This window comes from Hippocampus zosterae, chromosome 12 (assembly GCF_025434085.1).
Source record: "Hippocampus zosterae strain Florida chromosome 12, ASM2543408v3, whole genome shotgun sequence".
Classification (NCBI taxonomy): Eukaryota; Metazoa; Chordata; class Actinopteri; order Syngnathiformes; family Syngnathidae; genus Hippocampus; species Hippocampus zosterae.
Genome location: NC_067462.1, coordinates 1,000,568 through 1,024,757, shown reverse-complemented (window position 1 = coordinate 1,024,757; position 24,190 = coordinate 1,000,568). Strand labels below are relative to the sequence as shown.

At 48.5% G+C, this 24,190-nt stretch overlaps 1 protein-coding gene across 1 annotated transcript in view; it reads right to left on the bottom strand.

The window, feature by feature from the left end:
* The window catches only part of col5a2a (collagen, type V, alpha 2a), a 28,097-nt gene extending 7,871 nt beyond the window's left edge, over nucleotides 1–20,226 (bottom strand). The window contains exons 1-33 of the mRNA XM_052081976.1: nucleotides 19,934–20,226; nucleotides 7,045–7,299; nucleotides 6,452–6,471; nucleotides 6,341–6,373; nucleotides 6,230–6,262; nucleotides 6,050–6,103; nucleotides 5,524–5,616; nucleotides 5,349–5,420; nucleotides 5,194–5,238; nucleotides 4,687–4,740; nucleotides 4,557–4,610; nucleotides 4,411–4,464; nucleotides 4,286–4,339; nucleotides 4,135–4,188; nucleotides 3,996–4,040; nucleotides 3,444–3,497; nucleotides 3,261–3,305; nucleotides 3,023–3,076; nucleotides 2,794–2,892; nucleotides 2,620–2,664; nucleotides 2,452–2,550; nucleotides 2,293–2,346; nucleotides 2,090–2,197; nucleotides 1,763–1,816; nucleotides 1,537–1,635; nucleotides 1,374–1,427; nucleotides 1,194–1,292; nucleotides 1,063–1,116; nucleotides 891–944; nucleotides 752–805; nucleotides 546–599; nucleotides 372–416; nucleotides 193–291 (exon numbers count right to left, since the gene is read on the bottom strand). Coding sequence (XP_051937936.1) covers nucleotides 193–291; nucleotides 372–416; nucleotides 546–599; nucleotides 752–805; nucleotides 891–944; nucleotides 1,063–1,116; nucleotides 1,194–1,292; nucleotides 1,374–1,427; nucleotides 1,537–1,635; nucleotides 1,763–1,816; nucleotides 2,090–2,197; nucleotides 2,293–2,346; nucleotides 2,452–2,550; nucleotides 2,620–2,664; nucleotides 2,794–2,892; nucleotides 3,023–3,076; nucleotides 3,261–3,305; nucleotides 3,444–3,497; nucleotides 3,996–4,040; nucleotides 4,135–4,188; nucleotides 4,286–4,339; nucleotides 4,411–4,464; nucleotides 4,557–4,610; nucleotides 4,687–4,740; nucleotides 5,194–5,238; nucleotides 5,349–5,420; nucleotides 5,524–5,616; nucleotides 6,050–6,103; nucleotides 6,230–6,262; nucleotides 6,341–6,373; nucleotides 6,452–6,471; nucleotides 7,045–7,299; nucleotides 19,934–20,018 — 2,229 coding nt within the window. The 5' untranslated portion in view covers nucleotides 20,019–20,226. The remainder of the gene's footprint in view (nucleotides 1–192; nucleotides 292–371; nucleotides 417–545; nucleotides 600–751; nucleotides 806–890; nucleotides 945–1,062; nucleotides 1,117–1,193; nucleotides 1,293–1,373; nucleotides 1,428–1,536; nucleotides 1,636–1,762; nucleotides 1,817–2,089; nucleotides 2,198–2,292; nucleotides 2,347–2,451; nucleotides 2,551–2,619; nucleotides 2,665–2,793; nucleotides 2,893–3,022; nucleotides 3,077–3,260; nucleotides 3,306–3,443; nucleotides 3,498–3,995; nucleotides 4,041–4,134; nucleotides 4,189–4,285; nucleotides 4,340–4,410; nucleotides 4,465–4,556; nucleotides 4,611–4,686; nucleotides 4,741–5,193; nucleotides 5,239–5,348; nucleotides 5,421–5,523; nucleotides 5,617–6,049; nucleotides 6,104–6,229; nucleotides 6,263–6,340; nucleotides 6,374–6,451; nucleotides 6,472–7,044; nucleotides 7,300–19,933) is intronic.
* Between the last annotated feature and the right edge of the window lie 3,964 nt (nucleotides 20,227–24,190).

The window sequence follows — 24,190 nt, the reverse complement described above, 5'->3', positions numbered from 1 at the left end:
CAAGGAAGGACAAGGGCTCTTTCCATATCTGATCCCAATGACCCTTGCTCAAATGTAGGTTTTAAACTTGTTCCTACAATGCCCCCCCCTGCCCCCGAAGATTTTATCCCTTCACTCAGAACTCCACTATATTGACGACGCCCCTCTTCAGCAACTTGACTTTGCATTTTGAGAGCGTTGAAGTTGTGTTACCTTCGGCCCATCTGGCCCAGGAGCTCCGGGGATTCCCTTGGGTCCCTGCAGACCAATTGGACCCAGTTCGCCTCTCTCTCCTGGAATTCCACGTTCACCCTGCGGAAGAAACCCCACAAGCTCTAATATTCATAGTCTACCCCGGATCAACGTCATTCGTAAAAGTGCACTCCACCTACCCGAGGTCCAATTTGACCAACGGCACCGAGCTCTCCAGGGATGCCCTGAAAAAAAAAGACCATGTGCTCGCTCAACAATCCCATTCATCACTCAAGCTGAAATCATTTTATTTTCAGAACCACTATTAAGGTAAGGAATGGGGTGCATCAATTTCTAACTTAAATTATACTCACAAGGTCACCGGGTTTCCCGGATTCTCCAGGAGGACCTTGATTTCCTGGTAAACCCTGATAAAAAATAGATGCATCAAACTTGAAGATCCCAATATCTGTTCTGAATTATAACATACACCTGTATCTTTGGACATGCAGCGCCGTCATAAGCCCGTGTGATGTCTCCTGCAGATAAATGTGGTATTTGGACCAGTATAATGACACACCTGGAATCCATTTACACCTGGAGGTCCCTGTTCTCCTCTGTCACCAGCAACACCCTGTTGATTGAGTTAGCCCTTTAGTCAGTTATGATGCCGGTGGAGAAATCAAATATTTGATCATATTAAAGGTGATGGCTCTTACGGATGGGCCAGGTGGGCCAGCAGGCCCAACCTCTCCATCTTTTCCAGGAGGACCCTAGCGTACAAAAAGAGAGATCATATCACTCCTACAAAAATCTGAATTGAAGACTGAAGTTCTGGTTTCGAGTCGGGCAAAAAAGCAAAATGCGACCCAGTCATTCCGGGTCACTCACCCTTTGACCAGGTACTCCTGCAGAGCCTTGTTCCCCTGTCTTTCCCGGATCACCCTTTTCAAGGCAAGACGCATTTGGAATTAGAGACCAATGTGTGGGTGTCGAGCGGGTAGTTGCAAAAGGGAACTTACATTAAATCCCTTGGGGCCAGGTATTCCCATTGTTCCTGCGGGACCCCTGTTACCGATGGAGCCTGCGGGGCCTGGGCGACCATCTTCACCGGGCGCACCCTGAACGACGCGCAAAGCCAGACCTTGACTTAAGCCGATTCATGTATTTTATGTCAAAATAGGTCAAGGAGTTTCACATACCAGTGGCCCTGGCTTTCCCTCTGCCCCCTGTACTCCAGGAGTACCAGTGAGGCCCTTGGAGAGCAGATTCAAAGGTTAGCGAAAGACGCATTTGAGATAGCAGTGCATGAGCTCATGGAAATTGAAAAGTTAGAAAGTTGAATGCCAAATGTGTCAGTGTTACCCTTGCACCTGGTAGACCAGGTTCTCCTGTACGTCCCGGGTCACCCAGTGAACCTTTTGGTCCTGATGGCCCTGATATTCCACGGTCTCCTTGAGAACCCTTCAGGGATTAACACAGTTTGGTTGGTATATTATACTTGGAAAATACACCGCACGGACTCTTATCCAAGTGTGTGAGTAAAGCATCTTGTAGTGAAGCCATACGATAAAAGAAAAATTAACTCTACCTTTGGTCCGGGCAGACCATCAGCACCGGGGAATCCTCGATTGCCTGGGGCTCCCTGTAAACACAGCCAAAATCACATGACTTTTGCTCCTCAAGTCGTTTCCAGGTTTCAGATGTTTCCCCCCTCCAAAACAAGACCTGAGTCAAATGATCAGTGTTGGGGGAGGGAAATATCTAAAACAAGCAGGAAGCCGGCCCTCAAGGGTCAATGCTTTCTTAGGTCATGAACGATGTGGTGGGATATTTACTTGGGAGTAACAATACAGGTCCCTAATATACAGACTTTGAAATGTCAAAAGTTACAGTTTGAGGTGGAACGCTGACTCACTCTCTCACCAACGGCACCAGGGGGGCCAACGGTTCCTGGGTCTCCTCGCGGGCCCCTCTTTCCTTCCTCACCCTGAGGTCCAATTACTCCCTGGGATCCTGGGGGACCCTAGAAATGTGACACATGGGAGAAAATGAATGACAGAAACTTACTTCTCAAACAATGTACTTGTCAAAACAATGCAAATAATGTTTTGATCTTACAACTTCTCCTTTGGGTCCAGCTTCACCCTTAAATCCTGGTACGCCAACATCTCCCTTTCACAAAAAAAAACAAAACAAAACAAAACCCCCCAATGTGAATCAACTGTGACTGGCAACAATAGCGAAACTGCAAAATCCAAAGTGATGGAGCCAAGGTACCAGTTGTCCTTTGATGCCAGGCTGGCCGGTGCTTCCCTGAGGTCCTGGAGGGCCAGCGGGTCCAAGATGCCCACCCGGGCCTTGTGGACCAAGGTTTCCCTATAGTCATTCAGCCTCGTAAGCCAAGCGTATTCCCACTTTTTATTTCAACTGTCTTATTTTACATACCACTGGTCCTTTGGCTCCGAGGCCACCATCTGTACCCGTGGGTCCCTTTGGATGCAGAAAATGATGATGTGACAGTATTGTACATTCATTGACAGTATATCTTTATCGTTGACTAAATCATAGGATATTAGCAAATTTTTACAGCGATGTGAATCAGCTGTGTGACATGATTACCCTGAGGCCAACTGGTCCAGGTCTCCCGAGATGACCGGTCTCGCCTCTTTGCCCCTGAGGACCCTCCGGACCCCGAACACCTGTGGGGCCTTGTTGTCCCTATGATACCCGAGCACAGATAAAATACACATACATGTGTAGAGTTATTTGTTGTTGTTGGGGGTGTTTTGAAACCAAAAATCGAATCTCCTCAGGCATGTTGTTTGAGAGACACTTGAACCATACTTGCCTTCATGCCTGGCGTTCCCGGATATCCAGGAGGGCCACTGAGACCCAAGGGACCCTGGAAACCAACAAAAATCGCAAACAAGGTGATTTGATCTCCTTAAGTGTGATCTATCAGGCATGGTGATCATTCATTCCGATAAAAATGAAAACCCCGCTGTGAAAGCTTTTCTTTGTTATCAGCTTCCTCAATTTATTCGTTTTAGCTGTTTGTAAATTCAAACGGGTGAATGGTGACTTACAATTGGACCTGGTTTTCCAATGTTACCGGGTACACCACGTTTACCCTAAGGCCAAAGAAAAACAGAATACAGACAGAAGAACAAAAACTCTTAGAATTGTCAAATTCTTTTGGCCTCATAGTCAGTAAGGCCCTGGCGTTTTCATGACAGTAAAACTTTTCCCAGGAATGATTTGTCGCATACCGCTGTACCACCAGGCCCAGAGCGGCCCCTTTCCCCGGGCATCCCGGCAGGGCCCTGTAAACACACAGCGTGATTGGTGATAACGTCCTCCAAATCCTACGCACGCTTTCAAAAAGGGCGGGGAAAATTAATCGCGCAAAATTTGAGCAGGAATCATCACCAATTCATAAGATCAGTTTTTTTATCGCAACTACAAATATCGATTGCCTGAGGTTCTCAGACAACTGAATCGAGCACAACTCGACCGTTGGCGCTTGCCTCCGAAGACCAGACAGCCAGAGCTGTCCAACCGTGATCAATTCAACGCGAGAACACAGTGACCTGGACGAATGAGAATATTCACAGGCTATTCCACTCCAGAAATTCCACATTTGAGGACGGAATTGCTAGTTCCCGTAATAATGCTCAGCATGAGCAAATTGATTCAAAACCAAATTATTTGTCTATCCGGAGGGGACTTTGTCACAAACTCCGACGGTCAGGTAGATGACAGAGAAACGCATGTATCGTCAGTCAAATGAGTAAATCGAATCATTTCGAGAAAATACTGACCATTGGTCCAGGTCCTCCCATTTGACCTGGTGGGCCTGTGGCGCCCTGGGGAAGGAAGCATTGGAAAAATATCTCTCATGCTGTTGTGGCAGTGGAACTGAACTTTTAAAAGCTAACACCACCACCAGCCTCGTCTTACCTTGGACCCAACGGCTCCGCGTTCTCCTTTTAGTCCCAGAGGTCCTCCGTGTCCCTAATAAAAAATGGTGATACATTGTCTTACTTGAGAAACACACAAAAGCACAACACATATAGCAAAATGTTAATTTTGCATTGAATTAAGTGCTCACCCTGTGACCTTTTAGCCCAGGAGGCCCCGGCGTACCCGGAAACCCTCTTCCTCCCTTAAATGCAAATCCGCTGCAGTTAGAAAGGATCCTCCAACAAGACCACGCCACCGGACAAATGATCTTACTTGGGAACCTGGGAATCCAACTTCTCCAGGATTTCCTGCCTTGCCCGCTTCACCCTATGTGAGGACATCACAGTTCAACAATTACCGGCGACCCTGCTGCACTTTGCAGTGAGATCTTGCATAGCCACGGGCCAGGCTTCACGTACGTCTTCTCCTGGTTTCCCCGGGGGACCCTCGGGTCCTCTTTGACCAGCAGGCCCCTGAAAATGCACAATGTCATTCTTAACATCTGGACAATTGCATAGCTGGTCATGCAAAATGCAGACGACGTCGTACCATATGCCCTGGATCGCCCACGTCTCCGGGAGGTCCTTGTACTCCAGACTGACCCTTTCAGAAGCAAGACAAACAAAGTTTCACAAAAGCTGCAAGCAACCAATGAACATTTTTCACGGGAAATCCTGGAAGATGCTCATCATCTGTAAAATGACTTTGTCACAGGTTGGCATCGACTTGGTGTCTACGAGATTGCATGAGGCTCCTATTGTGGTTCCTCATGAAAATGCCAAACTCTGAATTTGAAATTTGAGACAAAAGTGGCCGAACTCCTGTTTATCCGTTTTTTCGAATGTGGGTCCTTGAGATTTTTTCCACGTGCCCAGTTAACATTCATTCATTTGGTGAAACAAGCGTCGGTGGCTCTTGTCTTTTAACCTTGAAAACTTCCAGGGGGTGCTCATGGGTTTCAGGTGTGTTGTGTTTGACACTCCCAGAAGAGCTATGTCACCAGGACACATTTGAAACAGGCGTGCGGAGGTCCTGAAAGCCATTCGTTAGACTTACAGGGGAACCGGTCGGCCCAGGAGGTCCTCTTGCTCCAGATTCACCCTAGAACCAAGAATACACCGATCTGAACTTGATGCGAAAGCAATCTTTCAGTTTCAGTGTAGATGCTCGACAGTTTCAAAACATGCCGAATTAGTTTGTCGACACCTTACCCTCGTTCCACTTAACATGCTTTGAGGTGCATTTTTTCCTTCCAACACTCCGGCCATCTGCGCCCCAAGACCCTGCGATTGAAGCGGGTAACGTGTTTGAACTTGCCAAGAATAAGGGGGACACAAATACGGCTTCTCGGAAGCGTTCTCATTGGCGGTGGCGGTGATCACTTACTCCGGGATGGGTTGGGTGTCCCGGGGGTCCGGGCTCACCGGGTTGACCCGGAACTCCCGGCTCTCCGTCATAACCCGGAGAGCCTCGCTGTCCCTGGAAGCGAAAGAAAGACTGTGCTTACACTGTTTGAAGTGGTGCCATTTCGTGTGCAACGGACTTTCTGGTCTGTGATTGCCGATGACCAGTCCAGGGCACAACACCCCCACCAGCACTCGCCGTCCACACGCAACATTGCCCGGTGTTTTCAGGACAAAGGTGTCAAAGGCGATGGAGAATCAACTTGGCCAATAACGATGAATGTGATTCTGAAAAGGGAGGGCGGAGTTTCCCTGTGTTAAATGAGGCAGTTGGGGTTCAAGCCTTAACGGATAAGTGGTATCGACCATACGTAAATGGATGGGTCGCTGACGAGCCAGGGTTTTACACAACTTATTAGTTATCGATCTCTCTGAAGCGTTGGCCTTTGATTGACTGAGTGTCAGCCGTTCCAGTAGACGAGGGATGGAATGAAGTGGGCGCAACTTACGGGCCTTCCTTTGTTTCCTCTGGGTCCTCTTCCTCCCGGGGAACCAGGAGGCCCCTATGAAAACCAAAGACATCAACATGAACGAGCCGATGATGACCATTGAGCAAAAGAAAGGCGTCGCACGACGCAGTGTGCGTAGAACGCAATGCCAATCTGTCGCCAGGTCATCAAAATGCTCACCGACGGTCCGGGACGGCCTCGAATGCCAGTCACCTGTAGATACAGCCAGTTAGATTGTGCTTTTCTTTTTTTTTCTCTTTCAGGAGTTCTGATGTAACCGAGCATACTCACAATCGGGACATCGCCAGGCTCTCCCTTCGGACCCTGGAGTCGCAGATAGATGGATGAGACAAATCAATCAAACCAAATTTGTGCTATGCTCGTGTCGATGCGGTCGCCTACCTTGTAAATTCTGGCCCCGCCTAGCAAAAAAAAAACAAAAAAAGGATCATTAGTTTTCCATGAATGCATTGTTAGTCTGGATGTGGAATTAAAAAAGTAAATCGGTGGGGCATAGCGACCCATTAGTTTATGAATTGAAACTGACCCAAAAACGACCAAATAAAATAAAAATAAGAATCACTTGCCGTGAAAATGGAATGCGTCGCTGTTTGAACAAGAAAAAAGCAGCTGAGGGTTCTTCAAAAGTCGTTATGTCTCCGGGTCAACTAGACAAATTTAGATTTTTTTTTTTTAATGAGTTTGACCCCTGGGATGGGGGCGGGGGCGCACTGGGTGTGCGTGTGGATTTGTATTTGCACATGGTGTCAAGACTCTCCGCAACGTCGCCTGACAACCCAAGCTGAACTTCTGCCTTCTCCAACATACAAAGTTTGTCTTTCAATTGACCACGTCATCATACTTCCTTGACACCGATAGCAGCTTTCCGATTAGACGCGACTTTGGCGCTTTCTTCTGGCATCTTTGGGCATTGCCGAAAGAAAAGCAGAATCATTTTGTTTGAAGGGATTAGTTGAAGGTTCTTTAATGCTCACCATAAGAGCCGCCGCCACCGCCACCGCCGCCGCCTCCGCCGCCTCCGCCGCCGCCGGTTGAGGTATAGGTCTGACAAATGGGGCAGCACTCTCCTTCGGGGACGACCACCTTCTCACAGTTGGTCAGCTCTTCGCAATGGATGCTGTCGCAGAGGACCTGGCCGTTGTCGCACACGCAGAGTCGGCACGGCGACGGCTTCCAGATGTCCCTGTTGGGGTACACTTGGCCGTCTGCCTTGCAGCTGCCATCGCCTCCTAAAAAGCGGACGAAAGTCATCGTTTATCAGCCGGCAAGAGAGAGGAGGACTACTTTGATCTCTGGGGTGCATTCCTTCCATTCCACAAGTGAAATTAATTCACCACAGAGTATTTGCCTGTTGTGCCAACTTGTGTCTAATTTGGACTTCACAACTGAGCACTAGAAATCAAACCACAGCCACTTCAAGAGTTTCCGTCCATGACTTTGTCATCATGTCGATATCAAGCGGTGCGTTTAATGGGCACATACCCAAATGTTTTGGGAAATTGTCAGCGGTGGGTTCGCATTCGGGGACACGTCTGCTGCTTGCACCACATGCATGAATGATTTACACTAGTTGAAGGTGGCTCGGTGATGAAGTGCTGCCTCCACGAATGAAAATTGACTTCTATTTCTGATTGGCCTTTCTCTTCAGCTGTTGGAGAAGTAGGAGTCGCTCGCGTGGTTTCGCAAAGGTTCGTTTTGGCATCGATGGAAACCCACCCACCCCTGTCAAAAAAAAAAAAACCCAAAACAAATCATTTCAAGATGAGGATCACAAGTTGATGTTCGGTGTGCTATAACTGGCGCGCTGAGTGTTTGCTACTCAATTACAGAAAGTCAAGACTGATGCAACATCGCTAATAAATGTTTTACAATTGGAAAATGATCACAACTGACAAAATGACACCGATGAGGATGTGTTCTAGTTTTCTATTCTGACTCATTTCAGGTTGGTATCGGATGAAGAGCAAAAAGTTCAAAAACAGAAACAAATGGTGGACAGATTTGACCGCTGATGCTCAGCTCAGACAAACCAGACGGAACCCGGCTGCAGTCCGCAACGCCACAAACATGACAGAAAAAAAGTTCTGGAAAATGTGATACTTTGTTTCAGCAAAGTCTCCAGGCGTTAGACATGACATCATTTCCTCCCGAGGCTTCGTCTCGAAACTGATTTGATTGAAGACCACAAGAGAAAACTTGCTGAGGCGTCCGCAAGTTCACAACTTCACATCACCGTCGTCAAAGAAAATAGACATTTTCTTTGTATTTCCAACGAAAAGACTAAGGCAAGTTATGCAGTGCACACACACACACATACAGCTAAGTACAACAGACTCCTCTCATGACAAAAATGCAGACATTCTGACCTAGTCGGACTGGTACAATGCATCCAAAACTTGGAAATGTTTCCAAGTAATTGTACTCAACTTCAAATCTTGACCAAAATGAGCGAGTAATGGTGTTGATGAGATTGGGATTTTTTTTTTGAATTGGTGCAGACACTTTTGGATCACGGGTCAAAATGACCCGAGAGAATTCTTCTTGTTTACGAGGCAAGATGATGTGAAAACCTACATCAGACTTGAACTTGGGTTTGCTATGTTTTGACATTGAAAATAAGAAACAGCTCGCTGAGGAATGCAAACGTTTTTTTCTGTGTTTGTTGTTTTTTTTAACCCCCGAAGACCAGATTGATTTTGCTAAATCAATCCCACTTAACTTGTTTGTTGTTGTCGGTCATTATTTAATACGCGCTACATATTCCCACAGATATGTCACAAATGCCTTTGGTTGGCAAGGCGGGCCCTCTCAATTGACAAAATGAAACATTTCCGACACAAAGCACGTGTCACAAGCAAACCTCCAAGCAGTCGCAAACACAACCGTGAACGACATTCCGAAGCAAAGCAGAGAAACCCAAAGTCAGGTCATGTCAAGTCACATTGCTTTCTGCATAACAAACGGCCCCAAAGGGTTTCGCATGGCCACAGTTGACAAATATTCACGACATCCCATGACGTGAAGCCCCAGGAGGGCAAGGAAAAAATAAAGAAACCTTGAGAAGGGGCCGCAGATGGGAGAATCCCCCCTTTACTGGATGAGCAGGCTGCAATGGATCCTCAGTGGACAAACATTTGACACAATATTCATTCATTCATTCATTCATCTTCCTAACCGCTTGATCCTCACTAGGGTCGCGGGGGGTGCTGGATCCTATCCCAGCTGTCTCCGGGCAGTAGGCGGGGGACACCCTGAACCGGTTGCCAGCCAATCGCAGGGCACACAGAGACGAACAACCATTCACGCTCACACCTAGGGACAATTTAGAGTGTCCAATCAGCCTGCCACGCATGTTTTTGGAATGTGGGAGGAAACCGGAGCACCCGGAGAAAACCCACGCAGGCCCGGGGAGAACATGCAAACTCCACACAGGGAGGCCGGAGCTGGACTGGAACCCGGTACCTCTGCACTGTGAAGCCAACGTGCTAACCACTGGACTACCGGGCCGCCCTAAACAAACAATGTTAGCTCAAATGCCGTCAGAGAGCCTGGTCAATGAAAAACATCTTTGCAGCCAGCAGTGCCTTCGAGTGTTCGACCCAACTCTTGTCCGGCGGCGAATCATGTCCACATCGATCGGAGCGGAATCGGTAGAGCGAAATCACGCTCATTACTTCAGTAACTTAAATGACAACATTTCAACCCACGAACAGAAAACGACGTTGATCTTCCCATATCAAATGGACTCCCTTTAGCTTCAAATTGTGAAAGCGAAACGTCAAAAGAATAAATCGGCTGAACATTTGTTTTTAAATGACATATGCGACTCGATTTCCATTGACAAAAGGCGGGTGGGTCAGCGTGACCCAGGAACCTTTTTAGTGTACCAAAGAAACGCAGAACAGGCCCAAATATTTGTCTGCTATCCCCCCAAACGTCAGGATTGTCCGATCCAATTGTGGCAGGTGTGGGAATGTTTTCTTTGTTTTAATCGAATCACCTTGATCAACCTCACGCAAGAGATGTCTCAGCGCACAGTCGCAAAGAGATTTTTCCTTTTGGCTTTTGAGCGATTGCTCACCATTCCATGGCAGTTGAGATTTCATGGAAGAGTTGCGCAGTTTTCGGTGGGGGGTCGCAAAAACCCGACCGCAAGTCTGGAGGGATGAGACGTTAACCCCACCACACTCCCCCCACCCCTTCCCTCACTTTTCCATAACCGAAGGAAGCCCAGCTCGCTAATGACAAAGAGCAAAACCCGTCCTCCTTCCCGTGCGTTGGCATGATGCGGATTTTCCGCAGTCGGCTCACACAGCGGCCATTTTCCTCTCCAAACATGGAGTCTGCAACATTTCTGCGTGACGTGGCGTCTCGCTACTTTCCATGAGTGTTGAGACGCTATTTACGGTGCACGTCAGGGCGGGGTGGCCATCACGAATTTCGGGAAAAATATAATGATTGTACGGATGTTGCGGCGACCGGTTAGCATGTCCGCCTCCCAGGGTTCAATTCTGGCTTCGGCCTTCCTGTGCGGAGTTTGCGTTTTCTGCCCATGTCAGCGTGGGTTTTGTCCGGGTACGACGCTTTCCTCCCACATTCCAAACACATGCAGGGCAGGTTAATGGAACGAATGCTTCTAGGTCGTGATTGGCTGGCAACCCAGTTGAGGTTGTCCCGCGCCTACTGCCTGAAGACGGTGGAGATCGGCTCCGGCACGCCTGCGACCCTTGTCAGGATAGAGCGTCTCGGAAAACGGACGGATGTTGCATATCGACTCTTCGGAGGTCCACATTTGGTTGTGAACTTGAAGTGGATTTTCACCTTCTCACATTAACGTGCCAGATACGATTGATTCGACTTCTTGCAATCATATTCTCGAGTCAATTTGACCGGGGGTATGATGAAGTCTCCATAAGTTTCATAAACGTTAGGGGAAAAAAAATCCTCATCCCCATCACCAACCGCAGTCCAAATTCTTCTTTGTGGCGAGCTCAACGTTCCCCGATGACCCCGATGGAAAAGCGCAAGGCGCACAGCGTGATTCCGATGACTTACAGCTGTTGCCGGGTGGCTTTGCACCAGCTGCTCCTTCCTGCTCTTCGCCGACCCGAGGTGTCAGGGCCACACGTAAATCTTTTCCTCTGGCAGGGAAAGATTCCTCGGGTGGTCGACTCCCTCCAAGCTTTCATTGCAGACAAGGACGTTTACCCCGAGGCGAAGTCGCCACGGGTCAAAACCAGCTTGTAGCAAAGTCAGCTGTTGCTGACATTTGCTCACCTCACTGCTTTGTTTTGAAACAAGAAAAGCTGCCGTCCGTTTCGGTCGCTAATGCGTTCGGGATTTGCCGCATTACCGTGTGTTGATGAGGCTTAGAAGCTAAAGGGATGGCTCGTCTCCTTGGCTTCTTTTCAAACAAAAGCTCTGAATTTGAAGGAAGAGAGGAGCTCCGTCCGGGAAAGTTGAAATGGTGGCCCGCTGACATGTGCGGCCATTTCCACATCGTAACCCGAGGGTCATAACGGATCTGTACGTTACAACGGTCATTCGTCGTAACCTTTTCCAATAAAATGGCCGCCCACTACGACGAATAATAGAGTAAGAACATTTATCACCGTAAAAACATGAACACGTAACGCAGTCCAAACATGTCAATGCCAAATACGTGCACAGGAAGACAAAATGATCTAAGACATGAAACAAGCAACCGTAGCGTTCCGACTCCGAAAACATTCCGCCGGCGAAGCTAACTGTCGTCAGTGCGCCGCGTCTCCGGGAGTTACGGCAGGAAGTATGACAATGTACCGAGCCGATCTATAAGCAGTGGCGGGGAATCGCGCGCTGGACATTTTATTCGGAAACAAGGCTTCAGCGAAGCTTCGCTTGCCGCCACAAAGGTCTTTGCCCTATTTTGTGGGGAAAATCGGGTCCTAATAATGACCTTGACGTTATCCTGCCATCAATCCAACCACGATCACCCATCCACACATCCGATGGAACCACAAACATTAAGACCGGACGCTCGACGAACGTAGATTTCCGATCCCTCGCGCCTTGACGCGGTTCCGTTTCACCAGGACCGTTCCTACTCTTTCCCTTTTCTGTTCGCCTTGCACCACAGCTTCATTCCTTTCTTCTCCTTTTTTTCTTGAAAGAATCGTTTTCGTTTTTGGAGGAAGAAAGATAAAAGCCACCGAGCGATCAAGACTAAGTGGGGGAGGAGATGCTTGTCCGTGAACTCTTAAGTGTGTGAACGGCCTGAAACCCGGTGGGCACATCTGGCCTAACAGGGATGCACAAAAAGTCTCAAGCACCGAAAAATGTCATCAAAAAGTCGTCTGCTTTGAGAACGTTAAACAATTAAACTCCGTCGGCACGCCCGTGAAAAAAACAAAACAAAACTGAAAGAGATGTCGGTCTCCTGAACATGCCGGAACAGCAACAGGGAACACAGCCAGAAGCGAAAACTTGAAGCGAAAGATTCCTTCCACGTCAAAGTTGCGCAACATCCTTTGTCGGAAAGGAGACGCACATCGCAAAGTACGACGAACGACGATGAGACAAATAAGAAAGAGCGAAAGACCATGATATGCCTCGAAAAGAACAAATCCCAAAAACCGCATTTGGGGAAAAAAAGCCATCCGCCTATTCTGGAAAGGCGACCCAACATTTCCCATGCCAAACACTGGATCCATAATTGTATTTTTTTTTTTGCAAAGAAGAGCCAAACTGTCGTTTTCTTGTATTCTTTTAATAGAATAACGCAAATCAAAGCAAATGAAAAGGTGCAAGCAGTAATGAGTGCGTCGCTGCAGCCGTTTTTCATGGCGATTCCTTCAGTTGACGGCACATGCGCAACAAACGTGAGCAATCCGCGTTTCCAGGATACGTTTTCATACAAATCCAAAAAGCAAAATGGCTGACTTCCTGTTTCATTTCTTGCATGGATCCTCTTGTGAGCTTCCTGTGATGAAACTGCCCATCTCATCGGGTTCCGCCGTGTTGGAACTCGTCAAAGGCCCCCGACGCGCTACATCTTTAGCTAGCGTCAGTTTTCGGTATTCTGAGTCCTTTTTACCAGTTGGGAAGATGATCCCCCGAGGCTTGCGCATTTCAGCTGACCTCACTGCTACATTTTGCTTTTTGTCCGCGTCGCCATCAATCTTCCAGAACTTTCAGTATTCCAACACTCATCCCCCCCACACCTCCGCCCCGCACGAGAGTGCCTTTCACCGCTCATTTTCCCCTTGCTGTTTCTGTCTCCCATTTTGTTATTCTTCCAGTTCTGAGAAAGAAAGGCAGCCGCTGGGATTTAGTGCTTCTATGCACCGCGTGGTATATAAAAGGCCAGGAATGTTGTCGGTGACGATCTGTCCTTGGGAAGCGGGAGATTACATTGGCGTGGCGGACGTTGGTATTTGGCCTTTTACCGAGCAGTTTGCCATTGACGTCGTAAAGCCACAATTAGTACTAGACAACCCCCCCCCAAAAAAAAGCAAGGACCACAATAAATGAGAGTCCATCTCCTCTAAAAGTCAAGCTCAGCGTTTGCCACGCTTGTACAATGTTTGTCCGAAGCCCCCGATGATCCGACAATGTTTAGACAATTATCCCAGCTCAGGCAGGACATGAATTTGAAAGATTCCCCAAAAACACAGCCTTGCGATCAACAAAAGCTCATGCGCTTGAAGGGATTCCGTTTCCGCAAAAGAAAACAGCGAGTGGATGCTTTGGCTTGAGTCGACGGGATCATCCCTCAAATGGAAACGCTCAATGAGAATTTGATCGGGTTTGAAGTTCACAAGCATCCATCGTAAATTTTCTTGGGAGCAAGAGTCCAACGACAACTGAACTATAAAAAAAAAACAGAACTTGGAATGATCTCGTGATCCCATTCGGCAGTCAATAAAGGGGCTTGGGCGTCCCAGGGCCCGTTTCTTAAACCCGGCTTGCAATTTGTTGTCAAAGCCGACGACAACATGGGTGACTCGCGTAAACAATGGACTTGGCTCAATACGAACAGCACAGGCAAGCTTCCACCTGACATTTCAACGCCATTTTTGTGATCAGAATGTTTTGGTGGTTCGTTGTGATCAAGACCGCACGGGTCTCTCGCACACACACACACACACAAAGTATAGAAAATCCACTAGCAGGTCACGCGGCCTCGTATTTCTTGCAAGCCCCTCCCCCTATCCTTGCATACTTGACACAACACGTCATCCGCATCTGCGAGCGCCGCAGCGGCGCTTGAATCTCTCTCCAGAATCAAAGCCAAGTGGGCGCAATCGGCCAGAATATTTTGCAATATTTATGAATGAAGAGCTAATGCAGCAATAGCGGATGTTTTGTCTTAAACGTCTTTGCGACAAAGGGCGCAGGACAAGGCATGTTAAAATCAGCATCCGAGTCCAAAACAACATTTTGTTTTTCCAATCGGTGTGAAAAAATCCGTTTCTGGAGCCATCTAGCCATCTGCGCTTCCAACGTGCCGTTCACCGGTGCCGTCGAACCGAGCGACTAACAACCAACCGACCGGCTATCAAAGCAAGCGACCACCCGAGCAACTCACTCACTCACTCACTCACTCACTCACTCACTCGCGACCGTAAAACAAGTGAGCAAGTCAGAAACCAACTTAGCCCAGCCACTGACCTATCGACCTATCGACCATCCGACCAACTGACAGACAAAGCAACCAACCCAGTGACCAATCCAGAAACCGAAATCAAGTACAGTCCTGAAACTAGTTCACTGCAAAATGTCCAACTACATTTTAGAACATGCAATTGAATGACGATGGGAAACATTTCTGGTTCGGAGCGCGCTCCGCTTTGGCGCGCCGTTCGCGTTCCAACTGGGACAAGCATTGAGGCGAAGCTTTTGGATTCGTCTGCTCTTTGCGTCGATCGTCTTGCAAAGACGTCGGCAGGAAACGAGGAAATCCTTCGTTTGAACGCCGCCCCAATGGCTTTTGCACGTGTCGGTTGGACGCTGGAACATGTGCAATCTGACGGTGGCGCCGTGACAGAAAGGGAAACGCGGTAAAGGCTGACTTTTTATGCCTTCTCTGAAGAAATATGAAACTCTGGGGGATGCTGCGACGCGTGCTCCACTTCTGTCAAGCAAAACTAAAAAAATCAATCCAATTCAGTTCCACATCTCTGCAGCGCACACACACAAAAGCGGAACGGTACGGATCTGTTTCAACATGTTGTTGTCGTTCCGCGTTTGAGACTTCGAAAGGGACTAATGGTCACTCCTTGATGAGGTGTTTGTACAATTTTACTCGCTATTCTGCGTTCTGGTACGCCGGTGACCCTCGTGAGGAGAAGCCTGATCATGCGCTAGAACACTCAACACTCATGCGCTAGAAAATTGCAGAAAACAACACAATAAGAAACATTTTAATCATCCGATCGTAGGAAAAAAATGAACTGAATGCAAGAAATAGGCCTGGATGAAAGAAGAGAAAAGTTCCAAGCCGTTGTCTACCACCACCGATGCCTTCCCCAGGGACAAACTTTGCTCAAAAGATAAACACGGGGCGGGCCAAAAACACACCTCTTCACTTTCCTAAATAGTTTGTCCAACAAGCCGCAAAGACACGGCCGCATGGCAAACCCTCGCCGGCCGCCGACACCCCGCCCGCCGCTCTGGTTCAGCCTCCGCAGCGGCCTGGCCACAACCTAGAATCGAACGTTGGCCGCAACCTGCAATTATGGCCGCCGCTCACCATTCTGCGGCGTTCGGTAAAGCCGGCTCGATGTCTTCAGTGACCGCCGGCGGGACTTGAGGACTGAGTACCTCAAAAGGCCTTTACGTCTGATTGTCAGCTCGGGATTTTTTTGCAACAACAAGATCGCGAAACAAAACCCCACCAAACGATTCCATTAATCAGAATCAGAATGATCTTTATTGGCCAAGTATGTAGAACACACAAGGAATTTGTCTCCGGTATAACCCGCTGCACTAGTATCATCGTAAACAACAAAATCATTGAACCAGTTTAGAGTAACCAGTAGTTTTGTAGTACCATTTTGTGGTGCAAGAAGAGTGACCATGTCAGTGACTGTTTAAGGACTTAATGGCTAGAGGGAAGAAGCTGTTTAAGTGTCTACTGGATTTGGTGCGCATGGATCTGTAGCGTCTGCCTGAAAAAGGTGGTGGGCAGGGTGCGGGGGATCCAGGAGGATTTTCCGTGCCCTTGTCTTGATTCTTGCAGTGTGCAAGTCCCCAAGAGTGGGTAGGGCGGTGCCAACGATTTTTTCTGCCGTCCTAACTGTTAAGTGATTAGTGGCAGTAAGATTTCCCCAGGTGGAACATGACCTCTTGTGAGATGGAAAGGTTGAGAGCAATTGGAGCAGCAACGTGCAGCGAAGGGAGTGCAGGATTACAGGAAGAGCGAGCAGACCTACGGAGGATAAACTGCAGAGGGCAAAAGCCGCGACATGACCTGGCCTAGCAGAGCCAGCTGTCTCAACGGCCATTAGGCGCAGAAAAAAACAAAACAGGGCACGTGTTCAACTAGCTTGTTTTATGAGTTCCGCGGAGTATGAGGTGAAGGTGACGTCAGTTTGACGCACCACCTGCAACGTTGACTGCACTCGTTCTCGGAGGCTACCATTTGCATTTAGATGGGTTGGCAAGCGCTCCGTTGACGCCTCGGCTGGTATCTGAGCGGGTTTCATCCATTTGGGCGACAAGGCTCGGTCGGGACTGCGCCAGAACCGTCCTGTCGCAACGCCCTTGGATGGAAACGAGACGGACCAATGAGAACGTTGGCAAGCATCCTCGTCTCTGCTTTGAGAGCGGCTGGACCAAAAGTGCGACGACTCCTTATTGAAGCCGGGGTGGCACGAGAGCCCGTTAAGGCCAAACTAAACGATCAACGGACATTATAAGATGAGCGAGAAACAACATCCTGCAAATTGTGAGCTCAACTTCTGCTCAGTCAGTCACGTGGGCTGAAATCGTCCATTTCGAGTCGCCCTTCTGCATATCAGCCGGCGACGGGGGCCCATTCCGCAATATTTTCCGAACAGGGCCAAAGCGATGAGTTCTAACATCTGGAAAGCATCGCCACCCCCCCTTCTCGCAACCCCCCCGTCCCTCCTCCCCTTCCACGGGCCTCCATTTGCTGACTGCAATCCATTTCATTCCCGAGTGGTTCCCATGAAGCCGCGCTCGTCACCGTCGACCGATCGCTGGCGCCGCCGCGATCGTGGACGCGACCGTGGACGCCTTTGGGTGACGTGGCGCCCGATGTGAAAGTATGCACCAAGACCCCCTTCGAGACACGTGAAAACCAGTCACGGCTAAAAAATGCAGCACGTGGTTCTAATGGAAGCCGTCTTTGAGTTCTCCCGCTTGGACGCGATCGCTGGTGTAAAGCGGCCCAGTTTTGTTGCCATGTCGCCGATGTGGCGAAAACAAAACAACAATCTGCGAGTCCAAGTGAGCTCATGCGCAGTTGCTTGATTTGGAAAAGCGGTTGCGAGCCTATTGGCGCTTTCGGGGTTTTTCTCGGGCGGCTTTTCAGGTAGCAGGTGATGCTGAGACCCGCCAAAGGAGGCCACGAGTTGAAGCCGACACTTCAAACCTTGTGAATCACTGTGTAAATCAGTTACCAATAATAACAATAATGATAATTTTTTTTTACAAGGGTGGCACAGCCTGGGGGGGGGGGGGGGGGTAGGCAGGAAAATGATCAGGTGCGGGAGGCTATCTCCGCTACACTGAAATAGAATGAGAAAAGCCGCTTTGTTTGACTCAGACGAGAGTTGGCTGTGACCACTCCCACAGCAGCGCAGACCTCCTCATGTGCAAAATGACCAAGGCCGAATTGAAGCCAACATCTTTGGCAACGTATAAATATTAAAAAAAACGAACACATTTCATTTGGTCGAGCTCTTTGATACGCAAAAGGTCATGGATATTGAAAGTTCATCGATTTTACTGAAGTGGCAGAGAAAATAAGTTTCTCCCCCAAATTTGCGGTGTCTTTTTCTCCCGTGAGCTTTGAAGTCTTTAGTGTGATGCCACTTTTCCACGTGCCTTGCCGCAAAAGGAACAAAAAAAAACCCAACAAAAAAATGCAACAATAACAAACGGCTCACGTGCACATCAAGTGTCCACACGTGTGTTGACACATCTGACTTTCATCCGGCGCTTCGTACGTGTACATGTTCTGAGCCTTTAAAGCATTTCGCTCACATTCCACCGGCTCCCTCGCAAATCTTTCCAGCAAACCCGTTGCCCTCCAGAAAACTTTTTTTTTTTTTAATGACATTTCTGTCAAAAGTGATTCGTACAGAGATACAATAACTTTAGTCACGATTGATCCTAGTAGCAAGGTTGCCATCCCATAAGAAGCGTCCACCATTTAGAAGAGCCTCCACTAAAAAAAATGAAATACATTTTCCTTTTGGAGAAAAAAAAAAAAAAAGGCATGAGGGAGATTTCAATGCTTCTGGCCACAAAGCAAATTTCCAACAAGCAGAGACGGAGGCAGTTGTGCTACAATGTTGGAAAAAGAACATAAGAGCGATCACGTCGGCCATCTTCAATTCACCCAAATCTAAAGTCTCAACACAAATGGACATTTTTTTTCTTATTTCTCCATGAAGGTGTTGCGTCATCACTTTGCCATTCAAATATGCCCGTGACCGCGCCTCCTCCGGAGAATATTTCCATTTCCACGTAGGTCAAGGCCCCAAAACGACCACTTTTCAGAAACAATTTTGCTGAACAAGAGCTTTCTGATACTTCAGGTCAAGAGTTCAGGAATTTATTCACAGAGCAGACAACAGGATGGATCACTTCAAAGAAATGTTGAAACTGACCACTTTTAGAGGTTTTTGTGTTTCGGGTTACCAATTGGCAAACTGAAGAAGAGGGTTAATTGAACGGAAAAGTCGTCTCATTTTAGAGTCTACATTTACCACCAGGTGGCGCTCTATCTGCCGTGTCCAACAACTCGACTGAAATCAACGCGTCAGCTTAACGAAAAGACAGTGGGAGCCATCAAATGAGCCGCGGTACTCGGAGAGAGCAGTGACATCATCTGCGATGGCTGACGTCCGTCGGGAGATCAGAAAAAATAAATAAAAGAAACAACAGGGGAAGTCCGGGTCAACTAAAACAAGACCGCTCAGGTGTTCCACCGTCTCGGATAGCCAGCTGAAGACTTTAGCAGTCCCCCCGCAACCCCCACCCCTGAGTCCTCCCCGTGACTCACAGACTCCATCAGGCAGGCGTGCTGCCCCCACCCCTCCCCCCCCCAATTCCCAAGTCTCTTCACATCTGCCCCAAATTAACATAGCAGTGAGTCCGTATTCCCTCTCAGCCGCCTGAGCAATGAAATTGTCTTTGCAGATGTACAATGTAGCGCAACGCAGTCAAACATCATGCAGCTTCCATTGGAAGTTGCGTTGGAATCATGGAAAAGCGCAAAGGTGCCCCCCCCAACCCCTTCCCCGCATCGCTTTGCACTTCTTTTCAATGCCTGACGATGACATCACTGGAAATCATTGACAGATGTCCGTCCGCATCTGCTTACATGCACAAAAGTGGGATCCTTCACTGCCATTCATTTGTTCCTCTTGTCCAACATGCAGCAAAAAAAAAAAAAAGCCAACAATCGTGCTCCTTTGTACACACAACTTGAGCCCAAGCATCCCTCACAGTTGAGATGCCTCATTCCAAATGAAAACAAGCGCACGCTCGCCGAGTTCAAAGAGCCACCAAAGAGCTTTTTCAGTCAAACAGCAATCAGGCGTGCCAATAAACAGCAAAAAAAAAGAGGAAGGACGGGAGAATGACGGGCGGTGGGGGGGGGGGGGGGGTGAATGGGGGTCCACTTACCATCATCCTGGCATGTAACAACCAAAACCTGAGCGATGGAGACCAGCAAAAAAAGGAAAATCCTTAAATGCGCAAAGTCCATCATGTCTACAAGAAAGACATGAGACTGCCTTGGGAACGAGAAGGGGGGGAAAAAGGGATGGAAAGAAAAAGAAGAGGGGAGAAAAAGCTCAGGCTATCACTGCATGAATAGCAACCAGCTTCTCCTTGTAAGCAGCAAGCGGACCCAGCCCAGACTGCCGGAGTGTTTCTCTCCTTCCTTTTTTTTTTTTTTTTTTTTTTTGGGTGTAGTTACAGCTTTAAATGAGAAGAATGCCGGCCAGCCTCATTTTCCTCCCCCTTTTTGTCAGCCCTCTCCCATCCCTCTCACAGAGGCTGCGAAAACTACACCCATGTTCGCAACTCCAGGCGTTTTTTTTTTTTTTTTTTGGTGCGAACACGTGCGCCTTCACCCGTCATGACAATTGGTGCTTCAAATGGATCCTTTTACTCAATGAAAAATCCGTAGCACATAATAGTCGGGATTATTATTTTTTTCAATATGAAACGTGTGCTGTATGGAGCAACGAAAGTAGTTAATGTCACTTTTTTACATTAAAAAGGCAATTACAGTCAAACCTCGGTTTTCGAACGTCTCTGTTCTCGAGCAAATCGGTTTTCGACCCAAAATTTGGAGCTTTTTATGCCTCGGATTACGACCGAAAATCGGTTCTCGACCAAACTGAGCGCACTTGAATGCGCCACTCGACTCCTCTCGCCTTTCCTCGCACGAGGAAGTGACGCTTCCTCGTGTAGCGTTCTGTTTCTGCTCCGTTTGTCGGTTTCTGAGATAGATATTAGGCTTCGCACCTTTTTTAAGGTTTGATTCTGACAAATTCGGAGAGCTCAAGTGACCCGGTCACATTATGGTCGATCGCGACAAACCAATGTAAGCAGACATGAAAGGTTTTCAAAAGGAATGATGGAGCCGACTTTGAATTCAGACTACCCGACAAACAAAGTGTCTCTCGCTGATGAAACCAAACTTATATTAATCATTAATGATGGACGCGAGAAATTCTGACTCTTGCCAGAAGGAGCTTCTACACGAGACCAGACGAGAACTTTTCCATCGGAGTTAATGGCTGCACCAAACAACCGGCAATGAGCGTTTTGTTCTCTCTCCTCTAGGCGGTCATAAAACAACGAATACGGTTTACAAGGCACCATCTTGTCACCAACAAGAACTGCGCTTCCGTGCTGACCATCCTGGGTGTCGTTGAGTCGGACTGACAGAGGCAAACCTCCAAGTGACAAGAGGTGCAATAAACACGTGGGTGGCCATCAGGGTAGGTGGTCAAGACGAAGGAATCCGGAGCAAAGTCCCCTCTTGACTTGAGAGGAATGGAGAAGTGGAATCTGCTTCCAATGACATGTTGACACGAGGAAACGCCAAATCTATTCGTGACGTGCTATGAACCTACAACACCAAATTCCTTGTTTTAGTTGAAAATATTCTGAGAGTTAAGACATAAGCTGTTTATCGCACCACCTGGACTGATGAGGCAGTTGTGGCAAGCATGTCACGGCTTGCCAAATTGAACTTGGTTCCTCTTTGCTTGCACGACCGAAAACTGTTGAGACAAGCGGGACTTGACCAGAGGTGGGACGAAGTCACATGTCGTATGCGTGAGTCGGAAGCGCGAGTCGGAAGCGGCTCTCCGGCGTTATCCTTCATGTTGAAAGAAAGTCTGGTGCGAGTGCGGCAAATATCAAGCAAGTCCAGTCAAGTTGCCGCGAAATCTCAAACAAGTCTAGTCAAGAGATTTACTTGGGCGAAGGAAGCACAATAAACGTGACGCCATCTTGAAAGTGCAGTCTCAGTCAAGTATCGCGGATACCACATCTGCATAGTCAAGTCTTTTCGGGAGTTTTCGACAAGCACGTCATGAAAATTGGAGACTCAAGTCTGACTCAGGTCGAGTCACGTGACTGGAGTCCCCCACAATGGGGTTCTGTCGAGGGATCCAGCGATTCATCTGACATCGATCCAAACAATACAAACGTCTCATCAAAAACTTCTTGTTGGATCTTCCACACTTGTGCCCGTCGACAGGAAACAACTCTTTGCAGGACTGCAATAAGATGGGGGCGTGGGGTCGGTGTTTGTCCCCCCCCCTCCAAAAAAAAGAGGAGGGGCTTGAAGCAAACTCCTGAGAATGACAGCTGTTTCTCTCGTCTGCCCAACCCACAGCGGCCAAAAGTGAGCCAAGGCAGAGATCAATGTCTCCGTTTTCATCAGAAAGAAGATGCAATCAGCAGGGAAAGCACCCGGACATGACCCAGTTTCACAAATTGCCCCAAAGCTTCTTTGGAAAACATTTGCGACCCACGTCGTGCCTACGGGCAGTCATTTCCGACTCAAATGACGTGTTTACGCAAAGGGGGGGAGCACAAAGTTCACGCCGACAGCCCGAGTCGGCCCCAGGACAGTCCAGAGAGTCAGCCATGAGCAGGAAGGAACTGGAACCACCTGCAACTGAACGTGATTGGCAAAAGCTCTGCTCCAATCCAGAAAAGAAATCCTACCAAAGGGGGGAGGGGAGGAGGGTGGGGGCAGTAGGGGGTCTGTTCCCTATCTGTTTGCTTGAGGCATGCGGGGGCCAGACTGCCGTGTTTAGCCCCGTTTTAAACAACTGCCTTTTCCAGCCGTATCCGATCAAAGCATCCGTTACCTGGACCGTATTTCACTCCCGGTTTTGGTTGACAGTCACTCTTCCAGCGGCCAAGACCAAACGAGGGGCAAGTCTGGTCAAAGGCACGCCGGCATGCGCTCGAGAGAATGTAAGCTGTGACTTCCTCCTGGAAACTCTCTGCCGTGTGTGTGCGCTCTCTTTCCCACTGGTGCGATCCTGCCTCCAACTTACATGCTACGCGCAGGTTGCGCTGCCAAGGACGGGATTTCTGAACAAGCAGGTTCTTTCCCCTCATCTGCCGGAGTCATCTCGCTCCCGTTCGCCATCTTCCTTCGACGCAACATGACATCCGAGGCCCGTAAAATCGGGACACTCGCAAAGCACAACTTGGGGAAACGAGAAACGAGCAGTCGCTTGGAATGCGCAACGCAAATCTAACATGTTTCCACTTGCGGGTCGTAGCTTTGACACCAACCCCCCGTGGCTAGAGTGAACGCGTCCAATCGGAGCGATCGGTGTCAACATCGTAACTTCAACCTAGAAACAAAGCACTCGGGCTGCACGCCGCGGCTTTTGCACGAAAGAGATGAGATGAGAATCGGACTTCAGATACAATTCTGTTCTTGGTTTTGGGCGGCGAGTCCCTTGGGTCCCCTCTCGAGCTGGTAGAAGGCATAGAAAATACGTGGCGAGAAATAACTTTTTAAAGACGCTAGGTAACGAGACCAGATTGGTGCCGGTTGCGGCTCGTGGGTAAACGCACGACACAGTTGAGCTTGTATGTCGGCACAATCCTTTTCCGGTCCAAAACTTTGGACTTTCAGTGACTTTTTTCAAGGTTCGTCTCATCAAACCATAAAATCTCGATGCTCCACTTCTGGAAGTCTGCGCTTCCGAGCAATCTCAAGCCTGCCCCTTCCCGTTCTTCGTTTGGCTAACAAGTGGTTTTCATCTTCTGGTGTTGCCCGTGTACTTTTGTTCAGGTCTCTGGGGGAGGAAGATGTCTTGATCCCATCGGAAGCACCAAATTCATATAATTGTTGCTCAAGGCGATCCGCTTCCTGTCAGTTTTTGTGGGGTTAAAGTCTGAGCGTCCTCTTCCCCCCCTTGAAAATGTAGCTCCGAGGAGCCGCTCACAAACTCATTTTCGTCAACTCCCATAAAAAGACATTTGCATGCAGCTCGCCCCCGTTTGCTTGGCCCCCTTCCCATTCCCAACGCTCGGAGCTTCATCTGGAACACAGAGAACGTTAACAGAACAAGTCCCAGCATACTTCCCACTCACGGCAACAAATAGGAATGCCGGGTGACAAATGGTAAAACAAAGCCAGACCGTAGTCCTCGTTCACGGACTTGGGAAGCTCCTCCAAGCCAGAAGCAAATCGACATTGGAATGGATTTGCTCCGCAGTGAGGGAAATGACCAAAAGAGCCCATTGCTCCATTTTGGGTGTCAAACTCATGACGCTAAGAAGCATTTTGTTGCGGCGATGAAGGTCGTAGCACTCCGGCGCATTACATTGAGAGCTGCGTCTTCTCTTCCGCCCGTGCAACAACAATTAGGAAAGCGCAATTAGCCGAGG